This window comes from Osmerus eperlanus, chromosome 16 (assembly GCF_963692335.1).
Source record: "Osmerus eperlanus chromosome 16, fOsmEpe2.1, whole genome shotgun sequence".
Taxonomy (NCBI): Eukaryota; Metazoa; Chordata; class Actinopteri; order Osmeriformes; family Osmeridae; genus Osmerus; species Osmerus eperlanus.
Genome location: NC_085033.1, coordinates 10,459,533 through 10,482,006, shown reverse-complemented (window position 1 = coordinate 10,482,006; position 22,474 = coordinate 10,459,533). Strand labels below are relative to the sequence as shown.

The 22,474-nt window shown below is 46.2% G+C and overlaps 4 protein-coding genes across 5 annotated transcripts; 2 read left to right on the top strand and 2 right to left on the bottom strand.

Annotated features, from left to right (window-relative positions):
- The first annotated feature begins 290 nt into the window (after positions 1 to 290).
- On the top strand, positions 291 to 2,509 carry LOC134036506 (ras-related protein Rap-2b-like). Its single transcript, XM_062481491.1, has one exon. It carries the CDS (start codon positions 641 to 643, stop codon positions 1,187 to 1,189), a length of 549 nt encoding a protein of 182 aa, XP_062337475.1. The 5' UTR covers positions 291 to 640; the 3' UTR covers positions 1,190 to 2,509.
- Positions 2,510 to 9,317: 6,808 nt separating this feature from the next.
- Positions 9,318 to 12,945, top strand: eif4e2 (eukaryotic translation initiation factor 4E family member 2). 2 transcript variants are annotated; one of them, XM_062481333.1, is made up of 8 exons: positions 9,318 to 9,451; positions 10,112 to 10,223; positions 10,307 to 10,441; positions 10,820 to 10,924; positions 11,231 to 11,383; positions 11,804 to 11,940; positions 12,035 to 12,113; positions 12,244 to 12,945. In XM_062481333.1, the coding sequence occupies exons 1-7, from the start codon at positions 9,432 to 9,434 to the stop codon at positions 12,081 to 12,083; spliced, it is 711 nt and encodes a 236-aa protein (XP_062337317.1). In that variant the 5' UTR covers positions 9,318 to 9,431; the 3' UTR covers positions 12,084 to 12,113; positions 12,244 to 12,945. The 2 variants fall into 2 exon arrangements, with proteins under 2 accessions (XP_062337317.1, XP_062337316.1); XM_062481332.1 differs by lacking the exon at positions 9,318 to 9,451 and having other exon boundaries at positions 10,074 to 10,223.
- An 875-nt stretch (positions 12,946 to 13,820) lies between these two features.
- On the bottom strand, positions 13,821 to 17,252 carry LOC134036763 (phospholipid scramblase family member 5). Its single transcript, XM_062481840.1, has 8 exons — positions 17,139 to 17,252; positions 16,188 to 16,542; positions 15,803 to 15,880; positions 15,480 to 15,672; positions 14,469 to 14,580; positions 14,204 to 14,303; positions 14,067 to 14,125; positions 13,821 to 13,933 (listed from the first exon to the last, which is right to left on the bottom strand). The coding sequence occupies exons 1-8, from the start codon at positions 17,160 to 17,162 to the stop codon at positions 13,907 to 13,909; spliced, it is 948 nt and encodes a 315-aa protein (XP_062337824.1). The 5' UTR covers positions 17,163 to 17,252; the 3' UTR covers positions 13,821 to 13,906.
- Positions 17,253 to 17,831: 579 nt separating this feature from the next.
- chrng (cholinergic receptor, nicotinic, gamma) lies at positions 17,832 to 22,104 on the bottom strand. The gene is made up of 12 exons (XM_062481569.1): positions 22,038 to 22,104; positions 21,347 to 21,486; positions 21,197 to 21,241; positions 20,849 to 20,973; positions 20,576 to 20,731; positions 19,951 to 20,048; positions 19,605 to 19,805; positions 19,341 to 19,455; positions 19,109 to 19,223; positions 18,715 to 18,976; positions 18,488 to 18,621; positions 17,832 to 18,374 (listed from the first exon to the last, which is right to left on the bottom strand). Exons 1-12 carry the CDS (start codon positions 22,102 to 22,104, stop codon positions 18,150 to 18,152), a joined length of 1,683 nt encoding a protein of 560 aa, XP_062337553.1. The 3' UTR covers positions 17,832 to 18,149.
- Positions 22,105 to 22,474: the final 370 nt, after the last annotated feature.

Genomic DNA, 22,474 nt, shown 5'->3' with positions numbered 1-22,474 from the left:
ATGACCATGCCTGTTATGAATATGATTCTTCCGTATAACGAGCCATCTACCGCAGTTTAACTTTTTTCGCTAAAGAAAAGAATGACCATCTCATTAAATCCTAGATTTGTGAATGTATGAAGGCTGTAGGTAGGCTTACACGTATTAAATAGCTTGCGTATTAAGTTTAGACTGGTATTTACATTTGAAACATGGAAAATTTTAATTCGTGTCATTATTTTTGCATCAGATGTTCACATTCAGTGTTTTAATCAAACATGTGTGATCTCACATTAAAGGGTTAACCCGGGGAAACGGAACTATTTGGCTCGTGACGCGAGTTGGCTTGCGCTGAGAATGTGGGCAGGAAACGCAAGACAAGAAGAGAGAAGTGATCACGTTTTCCAACGCCGTTGTATACGAAAAGCAACAAAATGTGCAGCAATATATATTATTAGTGTCCTGGAACAGTCGTTTTCCACGGATTCATTAGTCTTGGATATTTAGAGACAATCCTCGAAAGCTTTCACGACGAGGGATTTGACCAGAGAGAGCTGCCTTCGTTCCCTGCCTGCCTGGTTGAAAACATCGGGGCGGCCAGCGGGTGGGACTGGGATTGGAAAGAGGATTCGTGGAAAGGAGCCGTCTGCTCTCTGAAGCCATGAGGGAGTATAAAGTGGTCGTTTTGGGTTCGGGTGGAGTGGGCAAGTCAGCTTTAACTGTTCAGTTTGTGACGGGATCTTTCATCGAAAAATACGACCCAACAATAGAGGATTTCTACAGAAAGGAGATCGAGGTGGACTCGTCTCCGTCCGTGTTAGAGATACTGGACACGGCAGGAACCGAACAATTCGCCTCTATGCGAGATCTGTATATCAAAAACGGTCAGGGATTCATTCTGGTCTACAGTCTGGTCAACCAACAGAGCTTCCAAGATATCAAACCGATGAGGGATCAGATCATCCGCGTGAAAAGATACGAGCGAGTGCCCATGATCTTGGTTGGAAACAAGGTGGACTTGGAAGGCGAGAGAGAAGTCTCTTCCGGGGAGGGAAAGGCGCTGGCTCAGGAATGGAATTGCCCGTTCATGGAAACTTCTGCCAAAAATAAAGGCTCGGTGGACGAACTCTTCGCTGAAATCGTCAGACAAATGAACTATTCTGCTGTTCCTAGTGGTACTGATCAGTGTTGTTCGTGTATTCTTCTCTAAGAAAACATAAATAGCTATCTTGCTAGATATGTGAATCCGAGCGATAAGGCCTAAAAGTCAAGAGCATCGAACAAGCCCTGTTTTGAAAACTTGTTGATAACTAAAGACACGGTCTCAGTGTCTTTAGGTCATTAGTATTTGAAGCTTCCCTCAGTTGTCTTATTGCACACAAATCGACGACGAATACAACAATCGATTATGTAAATAGCCTGATAAGTGTTTACATGACAAAGTACTTGAATGTTTGATTTTTATAGCTTTGTATATGACACTTCTCTGGAAATGTGCCTCAAGGGGAATGTCTTATTGTGAAACCTAAGAGAGACACTTATTTTCTTGTCATGTTCTCTGTTTTGGAAAATGTGTGGTGATTTGATTTTTGTTGAGTTGTACTGTTACATGTCTTCTGGGTGGATCCTTCAGTATTGGACGAACATATTAGACTCCTCCCCCAGCATAACAGGGGTTGGTCACTTTTAGGGGATTCTTGTAGACTGAAGGAAAACATCCCAGAAACATAAGTAAAATGTTCTTATTTGCTTATTGTTCAATGAAACTCTAAACCCCAGCCAGTCAAGCCTTGCACAGGTGATTGGAATTACACCTGAACGTCTGAGCCCCAAAATACCATCCCTGATCAAGTTTGCTACAGCAAAACCTGAACAGCTCTACCCTCTCTCGGATGTGTGGTACAGCTAAAGAGAGAGAAAGGTGTGCATTGTAATTAAAACATTAGTGGATCTAACAATAAGACTTGCACTTCTGTTGACACTGTCCCTCTTCAGTGTTCGTAACTAAGGACCTGTAGTGTGTTATTGTCCAGACATGGGGAGACCGAGCCCCATGTCGAGTGCCTTCCGAAGAAAACAACTGACTGTGCCAACTGATGACCCCTTCTCCTTATACAGAGACTCTGAATGGCAATCACAAAAAAAATCTTTACATTTCCTTTTACTAACTTTACCTTTGTTCTCAGTTGATCGTCGTGAAAGAGGGTGTTTAAATGAAGCCTACTTCCTTTTAAATCTGTTTCATTTGGGAAGTTGATGTAGACCAACTGTTGTATTACGCCATGGTTTGGCCAGCTCTTCTGCAATGGTACTACTTTACCAGGAAAAACAAAAAACAACCCAAACCACTTACAGTATGTCTTTTAGTTCAGTGAATTGCAAGCCATGTCTGTGTTATTCTTTTTGTTTTGTTTTTTATTTTTCTAAAATGTGAAATTCTGACTCAATTGTAATTTTGACCTCTGACAAACCTTTTACCATTCAACTATCTGCTTTGGAAGACTTTTAATACATAAAGCATTTTATGTAACATGTTGGTTAGTGGCTTCTTTATTTCATTCAAAGACATTGATGCATTTGTTCATGACATTTTATCGGATCATTTTAATGCAGTACTTTATTTGTAAAATCTTTGCAGAATCCTAACACACTACTTTTTTGTAGAACCAGTAACTGATGTTTTGCCTTTAGTTAATATAAGATTAATATAAGATTAATGATGTTGTATCAGTGAAGAAAAAATATTCATTTGAACAATTAGCCTATTTTTGAATGAGCCTAGATTCAAGGTCACAGCATAAGGCATACCATGCATAATATGCACATTTCACCACATATTATTTCACTAAAATACTATACAACTTTAGGAGTATATTATTTATGTACCACTGTTTGGGTAGTGGGCAGGGCTTCCAGTAAGTGGGTGTGCTGGTTAGAGCCATTTCCCTCAACCCACAGGTCTAAATATTTTCTCGATGGTAGAGAAGGACAGAGAGTGCTTTCTCTGTCTGTAACCAACCTGAAGCACATTCAACCTAACTTTAGTGCAATGTTTTTACAAATCCTATCACATTCAGAGGTGAAGTCATCACCATATTGAGGTGAAATAAATTCACTATATTGTGGGGTCTGATCTAAATAAGCTACGACAAGGAGAAACACACCAGCCATTACTATGGACCTGTAGTGTCATTAGTATGCATTATGCAAGAGCACTAAGTGTGATAGAAACAGAGATAGAATGTGAGTAAATAGGAGTTGGTGCAAGATTGATCTGCATTTTGTCTTGTTCTCTTGTCAAGAATACCTCACAAGGACATGCAGCCAACATGGCCTCTGCCTGGAGGGCTATGATCACATGACCTGCTCTCCGCATCACCAAGACACAGCTTCCTCGATGAACTCAGTGACCCAAACATTCTGACTGATGTATTGTTACATGCCTTCGCCTGTGTCTCAGAAACCAACCTACAGATACTGCCTCTCCCCTGTGCTCTGGGGAAATCCCATGAAAACAGGTTTAGCTAAATAGCCAGCAGCTGTTGTGTATCTGATGGTATATTGTCACTTAATTATTAACCAATGGTTGGCCATTACTGTCAACAAAGGGAATCAAGGCATTATTTCAGGAATGGCTATTTCCATTCCATATTCTCTGTGTGGTGATCTGGCCTTCTGAAGAGTGACAGAATGCAGTGTGACCTGAATTTGGTGTTCCTGGTAGAGGAGATTCATGTCCCAGAGGAGCCTGCGTGGAAGCAGTCTGGGTAGAAAGGCACCGTGCCACAAACATTCTCCTTTCATGTGAATGAGAACATACCACAACTAGAACCCCACTGACCACAAAAGAAGTACTTGACATCCCCTTGTGATGATGTTATATAGCTTGTACATGTCTGCTTATCAGAAGTGTTCAGTAGCTTATTATCTGTGTGGAATCCTAGGCCAGAGGTGGGTCAGTTTGAGATTTCCTGTCTTCCTTTAGAGTCTAACCGCTGCTAGGCCTGCTGTTGGTGTGTTGTGACACTTCCTCTTAACCATGCAGAGATGGGTCACACTCAGTGAAGTGGAAAGCGTTTACTGCCTGACCTCTGAATGTGATTGGCCAGGAATCCATGACACAAACCATGTACCCCAGATCCAGAGAGTACTCTTGGTTACACGTACCCATGTAGTGTGTACGAAGGGCATGGAGGGAGAGAGGAAAGGGAAGATGAGACGGTTTCACTTGCAGTGGATATGATGGCTCCGTGTATAATTTCATTTGCGGAAAAGGGGCCAGCAAGATCATATGACCCTAACTTTGTCGTCACTGTTACCTAAACATAGCATCAATACGGTTAGGTCTCAGAGGAAACATTGTAGAGGCAGAGAGACAATCCCATTGGCACACGCACACACGAGGGACCTATCCTGGCATAGGTATGACATTGACTTAGGAATCTGCATTGGAATCACAGTCTAAATGACAAACCTGCTGTATTTTTTGTGGAAGGAGAATATTTGATCTCTAATCCCCCTGACTCATTTATTAGCTCCTAGTCTATACCATACAGTATCATGGCATTTCCTTGATAGTTACACATGTCCAAAGGTAACTGTTCACATAATCACTTAGTTCCTTCTCTCTTCACCAGTGCTATTGGGACTGGAGAGTACTAAAGGGTCTTATTGTTGGTATGTTGCTGTTGTGTGGCCATGAAGAGGAATGAACCAGAACATTCTTAAGATCTCTTGATGAAAGCTCCTGTACAGCTCATGACGACATGGAGTTGAGTTTTGTTGTTTATATTTTTAATGCTTGAGAAAACATGTGCAACTTATTGCTTGTAAAATGCATGAGAGAGTAATCCACAACATACAAAACATTACAAATGTCCTTGTTAAATGTCTGAAAAATATGTATTCATATTTATACACAACTATTTTACAATACTTAAATCTAAAATCTAAATGTGATGTTGCAACAATTTTGCATTTTAAAGTGTGACCATATCACTTCTACACTTTACCATGGCATTACTGCCTACATTTCTCCATACTCACATTACATGATCTTTATTTTCAACCAATAAGATATCTCATTCCTCAAAGCGGGAATATCAAATGACCAATGAACGTACTATGGTTATTGCTGTTGTCAAAGATCCATGTGTTTTCTCTTAGTCTTACATACACCTGGTCTCCTACATTCAGCTCCAGAGAGATGCCATTGGTTCCTGTCTCATAGCGATTTCCAGCAACGTGGTTGTACACAGTTACCATCTGTACCCCATTCTTCATCAGTCGTAACCCCATGGGTCTAGAAGATATATTGTGGCCAGAAAAACTGAAATAGTAGACTCCTCTCACTGGTGCTGTGAAGATTCCTGTAAGAAAGGGACAGAAGAGTTACATGTCTACCAATCTATCTTAGTTCAATACTGCTGTTTTTATTGAGATTGGCAAAAAAAATGAATCTAACTTGAAAATAAAACTGAGTTGTATCTACCTGTGGTTGGGTTATACGCCCCCCTGCTGTTTGTGTAGACATCTTTGTAAGTGAGTGTAATTTCGGTGTTGAATGGGCCAATATTCCCCACATTACCAATAGAGGCTGCAAAGGCCACCTTTTTTTCTGCAATACATAGATAAATAGGACAAATGAGGACTGAGATGGTTTCACAACACTGTGACACATTACTTCTGAATAGCCCGCTAACAATTCAATATTATTATTATGTTGTTGTAATGGACTGTTACTATTGTTATGTCATATTGTTGTTACCTTGCTCGCCTTTCAGGAATCTAACCTCTCTTTCACTGGCCTGCAGCCTGGCCTCCAGCGTGGTCTTGGTGGCCTCCAGCACGGTCTTGGTGGCCTCCAGCACGGTCTTAGTGGCTTTCAGCTCCTGTTTCTGATCTGCTATCAGAATGCTCATCTGTCGCAGCACAGCATGGATCTCAGAGTTGCAGGAATGCCGGCTATCTACTGTGTCTGATCCCTCAAAGAAAACTTCTCCGGCGGCTTGCACTTCATTCTCTCTGGCCTCTCCTCCCAGGTCGTTCAGTGGCAGGGTGATGGGTCTCCCACTGCTCTCAGCTGTGCCTTGGTCTTCACCCACAGATAGGTGGCACAAGGCCACCACCACAACTACTGCACTGATTTTCATTCTTCTTAGAGTCGGATTCTTCATTCTTTTTCTCACTTCTGTGTATCTTCTTCTGGTGTGTTTCAACAGTTGCCCCCTTTGAACTTTTATATCTTGGTGCCATAATCACGTTAGGCTTATCTCCTACACCCATAGCCCGTATGGGAAGGAAATATTCACAAATAACCTTGATTTTTTACAAATGCTTATCTTTTGTATCACAACAACCACTGGTTTATGGAGGCACGAGGCACTTGAAATAACAATAACATGTGCCATGTGGCATCATATACTGATAGTTGAGAACCAGCTATTTATTTTTTACTGTGTGCCATAACCAAATAGTGAAGATAAACCTTGATATCAAAAGCGCATCATCAGTTTACGGGAAACGAAAGGCCCTTATCCACGTGATGTCACCTATATTCATTCTGCACGTGCATGTTGTACCATATGAACGCGAGTATGTTAGAGACACAACAGCTAGCTGACCTGATTCTGCCTGCTGCTACACATTAAGGTCAACAGAGCCACTCATGCAAGCTTTCTGTCTGAGCAGGAATCCCTGTCTTAGAAAAGGTAGTCAAATGACAAATGCTCGAGACTGAGCAACAGGAAGCAAACTGTCTTCACTTCCTCTGTGTGCTTTTATGCAGGATGTGGTTACCACGGTGATTGTAGAGGGCAAAGACTTGAATGGCAAACACCATTTGGTTGATATTGTGACATTTCCCTGTGTTCTTGAATGGTCAGCTGTCCATCTGACAGTTTGTGATGCTCGGTAGATAGTCTTGGATGTTTAGGAGACACAAGATGATGTGAGAGTGACAAATTGAGACCAACATAACGGGTTAAATGAATAAATGAGCTGGAAGAGCCAACAAGGACCTCAGGATGAGAAAAAAGGAAGATGGTAGAATAGAGGATAGAAGGAAGGACGATGTTGCACATACGTGGTGTGATGTTCCTCTACTGATGCCATGGTGCCTGCTGCAGAGAAACAGAGTGTGGAGGACTGGATGAGTCACTCTGGGCTCTCAGGCAGTGCAGTGCAGGCCTAACATCACAACGTATTGAAGGCCTGAAATAGACCAGCGCTCTGCCTTAGTCTGCCTCTTACTCTCACTGCACTGAGTGGGTGGATGTACCATGGAGACACAGAGCTGCTTCCAGCTCTCCCTTCTCTCACACACACACACACACATACACACACGCATACACACACAGACTGTTACGTGTCACTTAAAGCATTTGATGTGGAATACCTTATGAAGCAATGTTAGACATACATGTGTATGAACATTAGAGAGTGAGGGTGGGAAGGAGGAGAGAACATCTGAGATGCTTGTAAATAGGTTTTATATTATCCTCTTTGGACTTCCTGTTCAGATATGCAGTTGGAAGGTCGACCATAGTAGCACGCAGTGTAATAAACCTCTAACTTCATTATTAATTTGGTTTGATTCGATCATAAAATCCTTAATCTTCGTTACAACACCATGAATGACTAAAAACACAGGCACACCCTGTCCCAGTTTGGACGCTATCACATGTTCTGTGACCCTTTGTGTGATTTGGATATTCCGAGCTATGAGATGCAAAGTTATTACACACATAGGAGCACAAGTCAAGGACACACACTTCCTTGTAAAAGTGTTGTAAAACAAATAACAACATCACTATTTGGTTTTACAACACGTTTGCAGGAGGCAGGAGTGTAGTGTCCTCGTCTTAGGAGAGTGGAAGAGAGAATTCCAGCTCTCTCATGGAATATGGACCGTGTTGTGTTTCTGTGTGTGTGTGTGCTCACTGGGCAGCAGATGGCAGCACATTCTTGATTGTTTCCCTCAGTCCCTTTCCACCTCTCACTCCTTCCTCCTCACCCCCCCCCCCCCCACCTCCCCCCTCCACCCTCTCTCTCTCTCTCTCTCTCTTTCTCTCTCTCTGCCTGCCTGCCTGTGTGTGTGAGTGTGTGTCTCTCTTTGATGTGGAGCCATGGGAGACGTGCGTTTCTTCTTTGACCTGGGTCCTCCTCTCCTCTCTTGGCTCGCTATGAAAGACATCGGTCTCCTCCTTCTTCCTCTCCATGGGGGCTGTGCAGAGTGCAGGAGCAGTGTGCTGTATGTGTGTCTGCGAGGGCAGGCAGCGAGCCCCAAATGAAATGCATGTCTGTGTGTGTATGTAGGTGTCTGTGTGCACGTGTGTGCGTGTGTTTATGCGGGCGGCTGTGCATGTGAGTGTGTTTATGTGTATGTGTCTGGACTCCGCGAAACCTCTTTATCCTGGGCCGACAAGGAAAGGAGAACTTCTCCCTCTCTCTACACAAACAAACACACAAACACACACACACCCATGGACTCAGCAATGGTTAGCACATCAGAGGTCGTCGTGGGCAGCGTTGCTAATGAGAGATGACGGGGCTGGCCGGTGTAAACAAACAGCCGCTACTGAAGAGGCCCGTTCCCGCTCTCTCTCTCTCTTGCTCGCTCAGTCGCTTGCCGTCCAGCCCCGCCGGTGGGGGACAAAGGGCCCTCTCATGGAGCTCTCTCATGGAGCTCTCTCATGGAGCTCTGTCATGGAGCTCTCTCATGGAGCTCTGTCATGGAGCTCTCTCATGGAGCTCTGTCATGGAGCTCTCTCATGGAGCTCTCTCAATGAGCTCTCTCATGGAGCTCTCTCATGGAGCTCTCTCATGGAGCTCTCTCATGGAGCTCTGTCATGGAGCTCTCTCATGGAGCCCTCTCATGGAGCTCTCTCATGGAGCTACTCACCGTACACCCCAACCACAACAGCCCACATCGCACACCACTCTGCATGACTCCCACTCATTCTGCCCCAGACAGAGACCCACCCAGCCTATCGTACTCCCTCCCTCCCCCCCCACGACAATGAACCGTCCATCTCCACCCAAACCCCAACCTTAGAACCGATTTGTCTCTGTTGGGAGGGAGGAAGGGTAAAATGTAGGGATGTAGCCCCATACAGGCGGTGGGCTCTTATGAAGATGTTCCCAGTGTTTTAGTTCTGCACGAACAGACTGAGGCAGGCTTCAGTATGTCAGTTTGTGTGTTTGTGCGTGCGTGTGTGTGTGTGTGTCTCTACAATATGGAGCTGAGAGAAAACTGATAAACTGTTGTGACAGTTAACCAAACTGCTCAGTCAACCTAATATCTTACCTCCTTCAGATTTGAATCTCCCTGTTCTATTCATGGCAGTCAACTTTCAGTACGCGCGCGCACCTCCATCAGTCGTGCGCGCCGCCGTTCCTGCGGAATTCAGGGGGCTGTGGTCGGACTCCGAAAGACTCCCACATAGAAAATAATGAACAACAAATTTGACGCGTGAGTAATCAAAGCTGTTTTGAATAATTAGCGTAGAATGAGCCCCCCGCTGCAAGTGCAAATGCAAAATCGCCAGGGAAACTAAGTACTGGTCCTCAGTTGCGTGGAGAAAAAGAGGTGTGTCTCTGGTCTGAAGTCTTGCAGGGTCTGGGAACACACGAGTGCTTATCATGTTTTGTCTCAATGCAGTTGACAGCTATCGTAAAAGTTATGATGCAAGACGATAGCGAAATCACCCGTTACTATCGGGGAATGCTTCGTTTTGCGGTAGTATTTATGGCGTTAAGGGCCCATGGGCCGTGCCTGAATCCTCGGCTTGCAAGTAGTTGAGAGGCAGGGGCAGGTGCGCGGATAGTCGGCTGCAAATAGTCCCTCGTGCGCTGGTGGTACTTTTCAGTTATTTTAAACCAGAGGCAGCCACTCTCGCTGATATATCCCATTCACTCAAAGTGTAGTGCGTACGTGGGTGTATTTCTTAGTGTGTGTGCAGCCTGTCATTAGGGCTTTGGCGCTGGCATTCAAAGAAAATGATTTTATACCATGCAGTGAGGCAAATGCCACACCTTGCTTTGAGCAAAAGACTCCAAACCAAATTTCGCATTTCTTTTCACTCGTTCTCCAGTACTCTATGTTGTCCTACCTCTCTACTCTCCTCCCCAGTCTAAAAGATGACGATAGTGGGGACCACGATCAGGAACACGGCTCACCGAAAGACTGTGAGAAGGAAAGACATGAGGAGGAGGAGAGGGACCAGAACCCTGCCAAAAAGAAGGTGTGTTTTATGTGTCTGTTGAATGAGTGTGTATGTGTGGAATGATGAGGATGATGATGATGAGGGTGACTCTCTATCCTCAGATAGCGGTACCAGGAGCAGGAGAACACCCTCTCCAGTACAACTACGCCTTCTGGTACTCCAGACGCACGCCCGGCCGGCCCAGCAGCACCCAGAGCTACGAACAGAACATCAAGCAGATCGGCAGCTTTGCCTCGGTCTGTCAGCCTCGCTCCCGGCCTGCCCTCTCTACACACACACGCACTGTTGTTGAAGAGGGACTTGTCTGAGTGGCCTGTTCTGTGACTCATAGTGCTGGTTTGGGCAACATGATAGTAACATATTTATAGTAGCCTATTGTCTAACCAGTGTTAGTGAATTACAGTAATGTGTTATCTAAGTTGTCAAACCAGTGTTAGTGAACTACAGTAATGTGTTATCTAAGTTGTCAAACTAGTCTTAGTGAATGATAGTAATGTGTTAACTATGTTGTCTAGTATCCAGTGTTAGTGAATGATAGTAACGTGTTAACAATGATGTCTATCCAGTGTTAGTGATAGTAATGTGTACATTGTCTGACCACTGTTTGTCTCCAGGTGGAACAGTTCTGGCGCTTCTACAGTCACATGGTCCGTCCTGGAGACTTGACTGGTCACAGTGACTTCCACCTCTTCAAGGAAGGCATCAAACCCATGTGGGAAGTGGGTACTTTACTGGATTCTACTGACTTTACTGTAGGAGTCAATTGAGTCCATTTGCCCATAAGCTTTCCCTTAGCCATGAAAAACTGAGCAGCTAAATACGTGAAACAAATCTGTGAAGAGCACGTGCACCCTCAACTGTTGTGGATGAACATTGTATACAATCACCATTTCGGTAAAGAGCGATAGATTATCATTAAGATCTGTAATGACACGAGGCTGGACATGCAAGAAGTAATTGTGAAAAGTCATTCATTAGTTGGGTTCCATTACAATGAACCTGTGTGCCTCTCCACCCCTCACCAGGACGATGCCAATAAGATGGGGGGGAAGTGGATCATCCGGCTGAGGAAGGGGCTGGCCTCGCGCTGCTGGGAGAACCTCATCCTGGCCCTGCTGGGGGAACAGTTCATGGTGGGAGAGGAGATCTGTGGAGCCGTGGTGTCGGTGCGCTTCCAGGTACGCACACACCCACAGCCAGTGGCGAAAATCTGCTAGCAATTTCGGGGGGGACAATTATATGACATTTTCTCAAGAGCAATTCCTGAGGGGGACACCAAAATTACTGCTGTAACACATAACCTACATTGTAATATGTTAAATATATATTATTAATATTATTTAAATGTCCTTATGTTTATAGTGATTTATTGGGGGGGGGGACAAGGGGGTCATGTGGGGATAGGGGGGTCATGTCCCCCCTATCCCCATGGGGATTTCCGCCTATGCCCACAGCTATGCTGACACACATAGAACCAGGCATATGGAAAAGCACGCACATGCATAAAGATATACTGGCACACGCATGCTGATATGCTCTGATTGAATCTTTTTGGTTTGCACTGCAGTCGTTTTGAACTCTTGTCCTTTCTTCCTCAGGAAGACATCATTTCCATCTGGAACAAGACGGCCAGTGACCAGGCCACCACTGCCCGCATTCGAGACACTCTGCGCAGGGTGCTCAATCTTCCCCCCAACACCATCATGGAGTACAAGACACACACAGACAGCATCAAGTATGTTTATATCTCACATTTTCTGGGCTAACACACACCGACATTCCACCAAAGGCTTTGCCAACCTCTTGAATCACTGGGTGTGTGTCCTTAGGGCCTGGGAGGACTTCCATGGGCTGGTGAACGCTAGCGGTGGTCGCTAGTTCCTGGATCTGTGGCTCTGCCGAGACTAGGTAGCTGTTTGTGTTGCCTACCAGGCATGTCTCTGTGTACCCTAACCACACGGTACACTCGTCCACAGCTTTACTAGCTGTGTCCTTTGCTGATGTCATTTGAATCATTTTCTGTTTTTCCTGTGTTTAGATGAGGGTGTGGTGTCGTATGGATGAAGATTCATGAGAAGGATACCTCTATAAGAATCAGCACTGTTATAAATGGAGAGAGAGAGAGAAAGAGCGAGGGTGAGAGAGAGGGACAGTGGCAAGAAAACCATTCCTTATTTTCCATGGTGCATGGAAACTATTGGAACTAAACTTAAAAGCTATTCAACAAGACATGGAGCCAAGCCGCCTGTTGGGGAAAGAGAGAGTGTATGTTTTTATAATCTACAAGAGACTAATGAAATCTAAGTGGATGTCTTTTTTAATGTGAGACGCAATGTCTATCATCCACCACCTGAGGGAGACATTGCAACAAACGTTTGGTGATCTGTCCAATGCTGGTTAACGGGACAGTCGATTCTACAACATATACCAACCAAACTGCTGACATGAATAGATAGTTGTGTAACCAACAATCACACTTTATTAGACTTTTAAATGTACAGCAGAAAAATGTATGGGAAGTGTTTTATTGGACTGTAAGACAAACAGGGTTGCAGTACTGTAGAAGTTATTTTATTATAGCGCAGTATTTTAACTACAATCGCCTCTGGTCATTTGAAACTAGAATCATTATTGTGTACAAAAATATATTTCTAAAAAAAAACCTGGCCTTTTGAGAGATCACATAAAGGAATCTTTGATTCCTCACCTTTGACCTGGAAGTTGAATCCAAAAGAAGTGACCCACTATCAGGCTGGATGGAGTGGAGGGTCAACTGGCCTCTTTAGAGTGGACTGCCAAGCTGCCTATATCACTGTGCCTGGCCTCAAGCCCCAACCAAACCAGAATTGTGTTCTGTCAGATTGTTTTCAACCTGTCAAACTGCCTCTTCAGATTCCACAGTAAATTCAGAGTCTGGGTATGGTGGTCCAGAATGAAGACCATGCTGTGATGTAACAAGCCCCTGGAACACTGATCTCAAATCAGCCAGCCTGACCCCCCCCCGTACAGACAGCTGACTCGACCCCAGGAAAAGGGGGCTGGTTTTGGATCAGGGCTTGAGGCTCAGTCTTTATCTCCACCCTGTTCATACTGCCTGGGATTGGGTGTGTGGTGCTGGAAGTCTGCGTGCGTGTGTGTGTGTCAAAACAAGCTAAAGTACTGTACGATCTACACCTGATGGATTATAGCAATAAATGTCAAATATGCATCTGCTGCTAAGGACTTGTGTGCTGTGTCATGTTCTAAGGCCTGCAAGGGACTTCCTGTATGTTAGCAAAAAGATCTGGATTCACAAACATACACAGAGGGGCATGGACATGTGCCTGTTTGTATTCACATGCATACACCAAGAGGCTGTGTTCAATTAATTCAATATGACGACAAAGACCGCCATGAATGATATCAAAACCAGGTCTTTCACAACTTTCACTTAGCCTTCTTACGAGGACTTTTGATAAATCTTCAGATGAGTTCCATTTTGTTGATAACTGATGCAGCAGGAATGTGGAGAGTTAGGAGGCCTTGTCGTCCTGTACTGCTGTACACAAGAAACTCCAGCAAAGCAGCTTGCTGTTCCCAGCCGCTGAGGCGACGAGAGAAGCTGTAAGAGGGATGGTCGTTGGGGGGCCTCTGCTATTCTCACGGTCCACTTTTGATGAAATGAGTTTGCTCATCTCTCACTGGATGATTTCCCAGACCACTCAACTCATCTCGAAGAACATGTGATTCTACAGAAAGAGAAGAGTCATGGAGAAGTTTGACGCCATCAGCAGGTAATCATGGAACTAATGTTACATCTAACACTAGAATATCTCCACACACAACGTATAAGTTTTAGATGGTGAGGTGGAGCAAGCTTACCAACAGGAAGGTAGTACCCAACAGAAGCAGTTTGGTGTTTGATGTCATATCCTGTGGAACTGTAGAGGTAAGACATACTTTCATGAACTCTTTATTGAACTCAGAGGTGACTTAAACGGTTGAGAGAAGTAACCAACCTTGCATTCCAAAGTATTCATGATCCATGTTGCATTCCTCATTAAACCCAGGCCACTTCTTCCATATTGTGCCAATTTTCTCCCCAATTGTTGAGATCACCTTTGAAAAATAACATCACTAGTAATGACCTTTTTCACTGACAAAGCTTTAAAAAGAATGTAACACACTGAAATTAATGAGAAAGTCAAGCCAAGAGTGTTAGGTGATGGATGGATGGATGGATGGATGGATGGATGAATGTATGGATAGAGGCATCGATGAGACCTGGAACTCCTGGTTGGCGAAGCAGCGACTGGGGCAGCAGGAGCCCTGGATCCTCAGACTGGACTTTCCTTCAGAGTCACACACTTCCAGGAGAGGAGTAAACATGCTCCATCTGCAGATTACACCAGCTGATGAACACACACACACATCTCCCTACATCCTGCACATAATACACAGAACACACACACATCTCCCTACATCCTGCACATAATACACAGAACACACACACATCTCCCTACATCCTGCATATAATACACAGAACACACACACATCTCCCTACATCCTGCACATAATACACAGAACACACACACATCTCCCTACATCCTGCACATAATACACAGAACACACCCACATCTCCATACGTCCCAACGAAGACTCCCACACACACACACACACACACACAACATACCGCAACTCCTCCCAGGACAATCAGCAATCAATCACAGAGCTAGGTTCCCATCATGCTTCATTGTTGCATCCCCAGAACTGCCTGGTGTTCATCTAAGAGTTCACAGCAGGTTCCCCTCAGGACATCAGAGAGACAACCTCCAGTACAGTTACAGCGCTGAGCCTTGATCAAACTACTGTTAATTGGAGAGAGTAATTCAGGCGTCACTGAATGCAAGCTCTGGTAAACACACAAAGGAGACCTCAGTTGACCCCCAGGGTAATACTTGGCACTGTTTGAGCGTGTGAGTGTGTGTGTGTGTCTGCAAGGGTTAGTGGAGGTGGCAGGGCCTTGATCTGTGTGGCTGTATTAGCGAATGGGAGTGACAGGAGCTACCGCTGAAGAGTGTTGAAGAGTGATTCAGTCTTTCACAACCAGATCTGGGTGGGTCTAGCCAGCCAGGCAGCTGTGGTCTAGCTCCCCCAGTTTGGCCCACACCCCGCTGGGGAGGGGAGGGAGAATCTGCCTGCTATTTACAGTACAGTCCTGGGTATCAACCATGCAAGCACAGGGCTCAGTGGGTGGGGACTGGATTGGGGTACTAGGGGGATATGCACGTCTACCTCTGTTTGACTGTGCCCACGAGCTGGTGCTGGGGAGTGTAGGCCTTCATTTCCATCAGGCAGCAGCCCAGGCAGCACGCGTCCACCCTGAAGGGCCTCTCAAAATGGAAGACCTGGCGAGCCTGGGGGTCGAAGCCTTTCAGCGAACAGGAGCGAGCCGGACCGCAGCACTGCAGACACACACAGGAACTCTCTACAGGAGAGACGGAGGGGGGGGGGGGGGGGGGGGGGGAAGATGTACTGTGTTCACGTAAACAGCTTGTCTTCTACTCCTTTTTGAGTAGAGAGGGAGGTGGATTACAGGGACAGTGTCGATGTGTTACCTTCCACAGCTACAAACAGCTGCTCTCTGCTGCCTCCGCTGGTGATGCTGTAGGTCCTGCGGGGCACGCACTGAGGACCTGGAGAAGATTCAAGGTGAACTTTGTTGTCCCACAGAGTGGAAACTTTGGTTTGTGCTTTCACCCATGCTGAGGCCAGAAAAGACAGACATTCCGTATGCAAAAGTAGGAGAAAAAAAAACCTACAGGCTATACACATGGAAAACATAGACATCAATAAGACATCTGCACCAATTGCTTGAATAAAATATAGATGTACATGACCAGATATATCACTGTACCCAATCTATGACAATCCATTGTGCTTAATTGCTCACTGTACCGACCCTTGAGATGGCTACATTATCTCTCTCTCTAGTGTACCAACCTTGCAGTTCTGGCTTGGCTGTGATGTGAAGCTGGCTGACAGAGTTAAACAGCGACAGACCCTCTACTCCAGCGCCTGCACCAGGCCACTGTTCTCCATGCAGCTGCATTCCTGGACCTCCAACCTCTCCGGCTCCCACGTGGCCATTCTCTCTTACATCCCCATGGCCCAGGCCCTGACTGTAGTCATTAGACCCCAAGGCTGGTGAGCCTTGTTGGGGTCGAGACCCAGGCAAGTCTTGGGGATCCAATCGGGGCCTCCGGCGCCCACGAAAGGCCCTAAAGAGCATCTCGATATGCTTTTCCCGCTCTAGACGCCTGAAGGGGAGTGGCTGGGCAGTCACTGCTGACATGGTCTAGAAGAGGAAATAACGGGACAGGAACTTGATTTTGATAAATTAATCAAAAGATGTCCGGACAGTCATTTATGTCATTTTTGAAGGTGCTGATTTGTGTTTAAGCACAGCATGTCTACAGACAATAAGAGTAATGATAGTGAGTAGGTTAAAGTATTACACCGAGGAGAACAAACAAGTTTCACACTCCACTGCAGTGTTTCCAGTTTAATTGTGACATGTTCTTGGCAGCAACACAATCGCAAGCTTCAGAAGATAGAGTGAACTGACACAGCTACCAGGTCCAGACTGCTTCAAATTCACCTCACAGAGTCAGAATTGCAGTTGCTCACACACACACACACACACACACATTCAGGGTCAAACATTTATACACATGCAGTTTTTACCAGGGTGTTTCAGTTTTACTCAGTTCAACAACCCTCCTCTTTTCTAACATTGATTTTGAAGTCTTAAATGCTACACAGCCTTGACTGCCATCCTCAACGTTTTAAAACACCTCCAGCTTTGTACATCAACCATGAACACAGAATGTTACAGTGAAGCCTTTAGACAATGTAGGTCAGTAGATGAGCTCAGTCAGAGAGATCTCTTACCATCTGTGGAGGGCTCCCTGGCATCGCTGAAGCAGCAACAGACTGAAGCCCCAGAGGCTTGTGAGAATGAGGGCTGCATTAGACAAGCCCCTGAGTCTCAGTGACCAGGGTGTGTGTGTGTGTGGGGGGGGGGGGGGGGGGGTTGAATGTGTCTTGTCAGAGTGCTGTTTGTCTTTGTGTGTGTGTGTAAGGGATCTCTTTCTTACCCCCATCAGTCTCTGTGGTTCTATCCCACCTCCCTGACTCTGTTTCCATACCAACCAGCCGGATCTGCCTATTGTTGGGGCAGAAAGGCACCACTCACCCATGTGATTCAGATCCTGCTCTGGGGGTGTGAGGAGGGGGGGGTTTGGGGCTTGTTATCTCCTTGAACCCCTAGATTGTTGGGGGGTAATTATAAAAATAAAAATAAATGAAAATGAAAGGTTGCAACTCAAAAATAACAGACAGGTCTGTTTTTGAAGGTTGTAACATTTATTTTTCAAAAGGGGAAAAGTACATGTGCACTGTGCACATGTGACTTTATTGGATATTAAAACCTGTAGTATCCTTGCATGACATAGCACTACACAAGATATTGGGATAAATAAAAAAAACATTAAAAAAAATCTATTTACCAATAAATCAACCAATAAATCAATCATTTAACTCATCTGAACAATCCACCCTTCACAGACTCCAGTCTGTGAAGAGTACCTGTACGTTCACATAGCCACTATCATCAAGGACTAACTCAGCTTATGATCCTAATATTTCAATACAGACCGCTGTGTACAACAAGTGGACACTGAACCGCCTTTTAGCTCAGAGCCATCCTGTGACTGGTCACAAACTCCAGCCCTTGGCCCCTAGCAGAGGTCCACAGCAGTCCTCAGACTCCTCCACCACCCTCCACCTCTTCCTCAGTGAACGACGGCTGAGCCCCACTTCTCTCCGGCCAACCATCATCAGATCAGATCTCTTCTGTGGTTTGTGTGAGACTCGACTGTTGTCCTCCATCAGGCCAGGAGGTCACGCTCCGTGCCCGTTCCCAGGGAGGGCTGTCAGGTTGCCACCCGGCTCCGACCCCGTCTCAGGCAGGTACCTCCGGGGGTCGCCGGGGAAAGGGGAGGAGGGCGGCTGGTTGAAATGACCCGTCAGGAAGATCCCGATGGTCCCCAGGAAAAACATCAGTGCCATGACGATAAAACACATTCTGTCGATCACCCGGGCGACCAGGAACCACTCCTCGTTCTCCTGCAGGGCGGGGGAAAGGGGGAGGGATGATCAGGGGGTCAATAGCGGCCAGACCATTTGTTGCAGATGCGTAATCTCTGCGTGTGTCAGCGTCGTGAGCGCGGCGTATTTACGCTCTGGAAGTCGTTGTCGTGCTTGGCGCTCTCAGCAATGTGCTGGCAGGAGGCCACACACTGCCGAAGATGTGGTGAGGCTTGTGCCAGGCTGGCGCCCAGATGCTCAGCTGACCCCTCGTCCATACCCCCGTCTATCAGGTCAAAGGTCATAAGGGTGCATGAGGAGCGTATTCTATGCAAACACGGACTCACAATGACCTTCCCCGACACACACACACACTCACGGATCTTCTCCAGTGCTGTCTTCATCAAGCCGTTCCTCTCTCGGAGTCGGCTGAACATGAGTTCCGACCGCGCCGTCTTCATAACGTATTCCTCCGCCTTGGCGATGAGGCACAGGGAGCTGCGACGCCGGCAGGGGAGCACGTCGTCACGGCTACCGGCACCGCCGCGCGTCCTCCTTCCTGTCTCCTGGCTGCTGTCGTCGGCGGGCGTCCATGGACGCATCTGCATCCGCAGCATGCGAGGCAGGATGTTGAGGAGGATCTGTGCGGACACAGTCAAAAGGTCAACCGCAAACCACAGTCAACCGAAACCCTAACCCTACATGCACACGACCAAGAGCCACAAAGGGACCTTTACCAAAATGTACATGCTGCCATGAACAGGGCTACCTACCTTCCTGACTCTATCTGTCATCTTATGGGTGTTTGGTGTCCTCAGAGACACGTTCAGAACGACCACACAGTTCATCACCACCATGGTGGTCACTGACATGACGAACATCAGATACCTGCAGAGAGGAAACAAAGAGCTACTGTAGGCTGAAACCCCCACTGACAGTCTCTGTCGATAAATGACTGAAAGACTGCAGCACACTGCTGTATTGGAAGGGTGTACGTAGTCTTACTTTCCGATGAGAGGCACTGCTTTGGAGGTTTCTGGAACCTTCTTGGCGATGAGGAAGAGAAAGACAGTCTGGCCCAGCAGAGTGGCAATTGACATGGTGCACTTCTGACCACCAGCTAACCAAATCACAACCAATCAGCCACAACCAAACCACAACCGCGTTACAACGAACCAGACAATAAGTCAACAACCAAAACTGAAGAATGAAAGTGAGCATGACTTGTCTTTTTATCTTTGTGCGTGCATGTTTGAGCGCAACCCTCACCTTTGGCAGGTAGGAAGTAGACAAGCAACCCCAGGGAGGAGAAGAGCACACAGGGAATGAGGATGTTGATGATGTAGAAGAGGGGTTTCCTCTGGATGATGAGGAAGAACACCACTTCCTGGTGCTCCAGCTCATCTCTGCTGTAGCCAGGATTGATCACCTTCTTAGCTGGCCGGTGCCTGATCACCCACTCCCCATTCTCTGTAACACATAAGGGTTGTCCTTACTGTCAGGGAATAGAGGGTCTTTACCGGTGAATGTTTTTTTCTGAAAGATAAGCTCAATTGAAGAGATTAACAGTCTTAGTAGACATGAGTTTACTGTGTGTTAGGGTCTTCCATGATACCTGTGAAGGCCTCAGGGTCGATGACCACCCACTCCACGGACTGGCCATCCTCCTCGGTGAGAACCAGCTCAATCTCGTTGGCACTGTAGGTCTGGGACCTGAGCACAGGAGAATACAGCCGTCTTATCCAGACTACACAGTTATCCATTATACAGGAGCCCCAAACATGCACACAGAGGACACAGTCATTCATTAGGGTTTACTAGACAGCAGACTGAATAGGGGACCCCAGACTGTGAGCTGGGAGAGTATTGTCCCAGCCTTGGCCCTTGGCTGACAGGCAGAGGCAGGAAAAAGACAGAATAAATCTAAATATTCAAGCAGGCTACCTTGCTTTCCTTGTGTGTGTGTGTGTGTGTGTGTGTGTGTGTGTGTGTGTGTGTGTGTGTGTGTGTGTGTATGTGTGTGTGTGTGTGTGTGTGTATGGAGCCCATGTTGTTTGGGGGGGAAAGGAGTTTGTGTGTAGAACGAGGGGTGTTATGGCAACTAAATTGACACAGCCAAGCTGAACATACATTGAAATGCTCTCTACTGCTGGTGGGTAGGACGTTCTTAAAAATAGGTTTGCTCAATGTGTTTGTTTGTGTGCGTGCGTGTGCTTGCGTGACGTGCTGCATGCTCGTACCGGAAGACCATGGTGCAGTTCTGCCAGTCGAAGGGGAAGTAATTAACGGTGATGGAACAGGCGCTACGGTAGATGGCTGGAGGTAGCCAGTACACACACCCGTCAGGGGACACCAGCGCGTTGCAGTACAACGCCACCTCAAACTGACCGTCCACACTGCACACACACAGACACACACACACACAGACACACACACAGCATTGAAAACATCCGACAGACAGATAGATGCATGTTTTCACCAAGCCACAGATAAATGTGTCAGTGTTCACTCACTTGTTCTCCAAGATGATGTCAGGCAGCCAGATGCTCTTAGAGGGGACTCTGAGTTCAGAGGTCAGGTTGCCATAGAGATCAGACCTAGGGGGTTGATCCCATCTCAGCCTGTAATCACACCATTTCTACCAATCACAGACAAGGACAAGGTTGGTTTTGTATTTGTTCAATCAAGGTGACTAACTTGTGACTCATACTTGTGCTATTGTGTTAAGTGTGTTGTGTTTTGTTTGGGTTGAGTGTTTAGTATGTGTTTGTGTTTGGTGTGTAGTGTGTGTTTGTGTTGTGGTGTGTAGTGTGTGTTTGTGTTGTGGTGTGTAGTGTGTGTTTGTGTTGTGGTGGCTTTACCATCTCTATCCACACGCTGGTTGTCAAGGCCTCCTCTTTTTCATTCTGGAGAGGGAAAGATTGATAGTTAGAATCTCTCTCTCACACGCACATACACATGCACACACACACACACACACACACACACACAGCATCAGCCCCTGTTCTTACCAGAGAGATGAGGTTGGTGAGGGTAATCTTGACAGTGACCTGTGTGATATCACCACTCTTCTCCATGGGTCGGACATTCTTGTTGTAGCCTTTCATCAGGTCCTGGAACAGCACCCCCTCCAGGTTCACCCCAGCTACAGCTGCTCAGCGGTGCACAGGGGGAGAGAGAACATGAGACACTAGCAGACGAAAGCTCTGCTGTCTGAAGTAGGGGACACCGAGAAGGAAGCATGTTAAAAAAGATACACTTGTGACAAAAATGAGCTGTGGAACTACTCAATACAGACACAGTACCACATGAAACACAGGCACCACGCTGTGGAAGTCGTACAGATAGCATGGCAGCTACGGCCACATGTCTACAGAGTTGGTCTGTTAGGGTGAAGGCTGGCAGCAACACACACCATCACAGCAACATTCACAGCTACTACCAATACTACAACCATTACCCACTTTTGCCGGTAATGGTTGTAGTTGAATAAAACTGAAGTGAATGAAACTACATGGCAAGCTTCAAATGTATGAATGTTTCTTTGCTCATAACAACTCTGATGTTTCATTTGTGTTTATCCTTGAGAACATCACAGTAAACCACTTATTAATACATATTAATGAACACATATTAATTCAATGGGCTCAAATTCACCCCAGCACACACCCAAACCCAACAGTAAAATGGCAGCATACCTACCAGATGTGGAGGAGGTGATGAGAATCCATAGGCAGGCAGCCAGATAGAGCAGAGATCCTGACTGCATCCTTGTAAGTGCCTCAACTCAGCTATGACACGATATCGCTCAACCACACCAACACACTACTCCTCAGCCTAGGTTGGCACCTGGCCTCTTGGTGGCATGTGTGTGTGTGTGTGTGTGTGTGTGTGTGTGTGTGTGTGTGTGTGTGTGTGTGTGTGTGTGTGTGTGTGTGTGTGTGTGTGTGTGTTGGGGGTGCTAGGGAGGGGTGGTCTAAGAGAATTGTTTTACGGTCCTGTGAGTATTTTTGGAGTCTGAACTTTTACATTCTTTTCCGGTTTTTCATTGTCAGCTGTCACAACACAGATATTCAAGCACACACTGCCATCCACACTGTGAACTGACATAGTTTACGGGTGCGTGTGCACTGGCGGGA

Bases quoted from the DNA above. Each gene is read 5' to 3' on its own strand.
- LOC134036506 (XM_062481491.1), top strand. From the start codon at position 641: ATGAGGGAGTATAAAGTGGTCGTTTTGGGTTCGGGTGGAGTGGGCAAG.
- eif4e2 (XM_062481332.1), top strand. From the start codon at position 10,080: ATGTTGTCCTACCTCTCTACTCTCCTCCCCAGTCTAAAAGATGACGAT. The intron at 10,224-10,306 runs GTGTGTTTTATG...CTCTATCCTCAG, and splicing joins AGAACCCTGCCAAAAAGAAG to ATAGCGGTACCAGGAGCAGG. The intron at 10,442-10,819 runs GTCTGTCAGCCT...GTTTGTCTCCAG, and splicing joins AGATCGGCAGCTTTGCCTCG to GTGGAACAGTTCTGGCGCTT.
- LOC134036763 (XM_062481840.1), bottom strand. From the start codon at position 17,162: ATGCCAGGGAGCCCTCCACAGATG. The intron at 14,304-14,468 runs GTCTCATCGATG...TATTTTTCAAAG, and splicing joins TCGCCAACCAGGAGTTCCAG to GTGATCTCAACAATTGGGGA. The intron at 13,934-14,066 runs GTAAGCTTGCTC...CTCTTTCTGTAG, and splicing joins TGGGTACTACCTTCCTGTTG to AATCACATGTTCTTCGAGAT.
- chrng (XM_062481569.1), bottom strand. From the start codon at position 22,104: ATGCAGTCAGGATCTCTGCTCTATCTGGCTGCCTGCCTATGGATTCTC. The intron at 20,049-20,575 runs GTACGAGCATGC...TCCTGTGCTCAG, and splicing joins AACTGCACCATGGTCTTCCG to GTCCCAGACCTACAGTGCCA. The intron at 18,622-18,714 runs GTGAGTGTGTGT...TTGACCTGATAG, and splicing joins GACAGCACTGGAGAAGATCC to ACGGGGGTATGGACGAGGGG.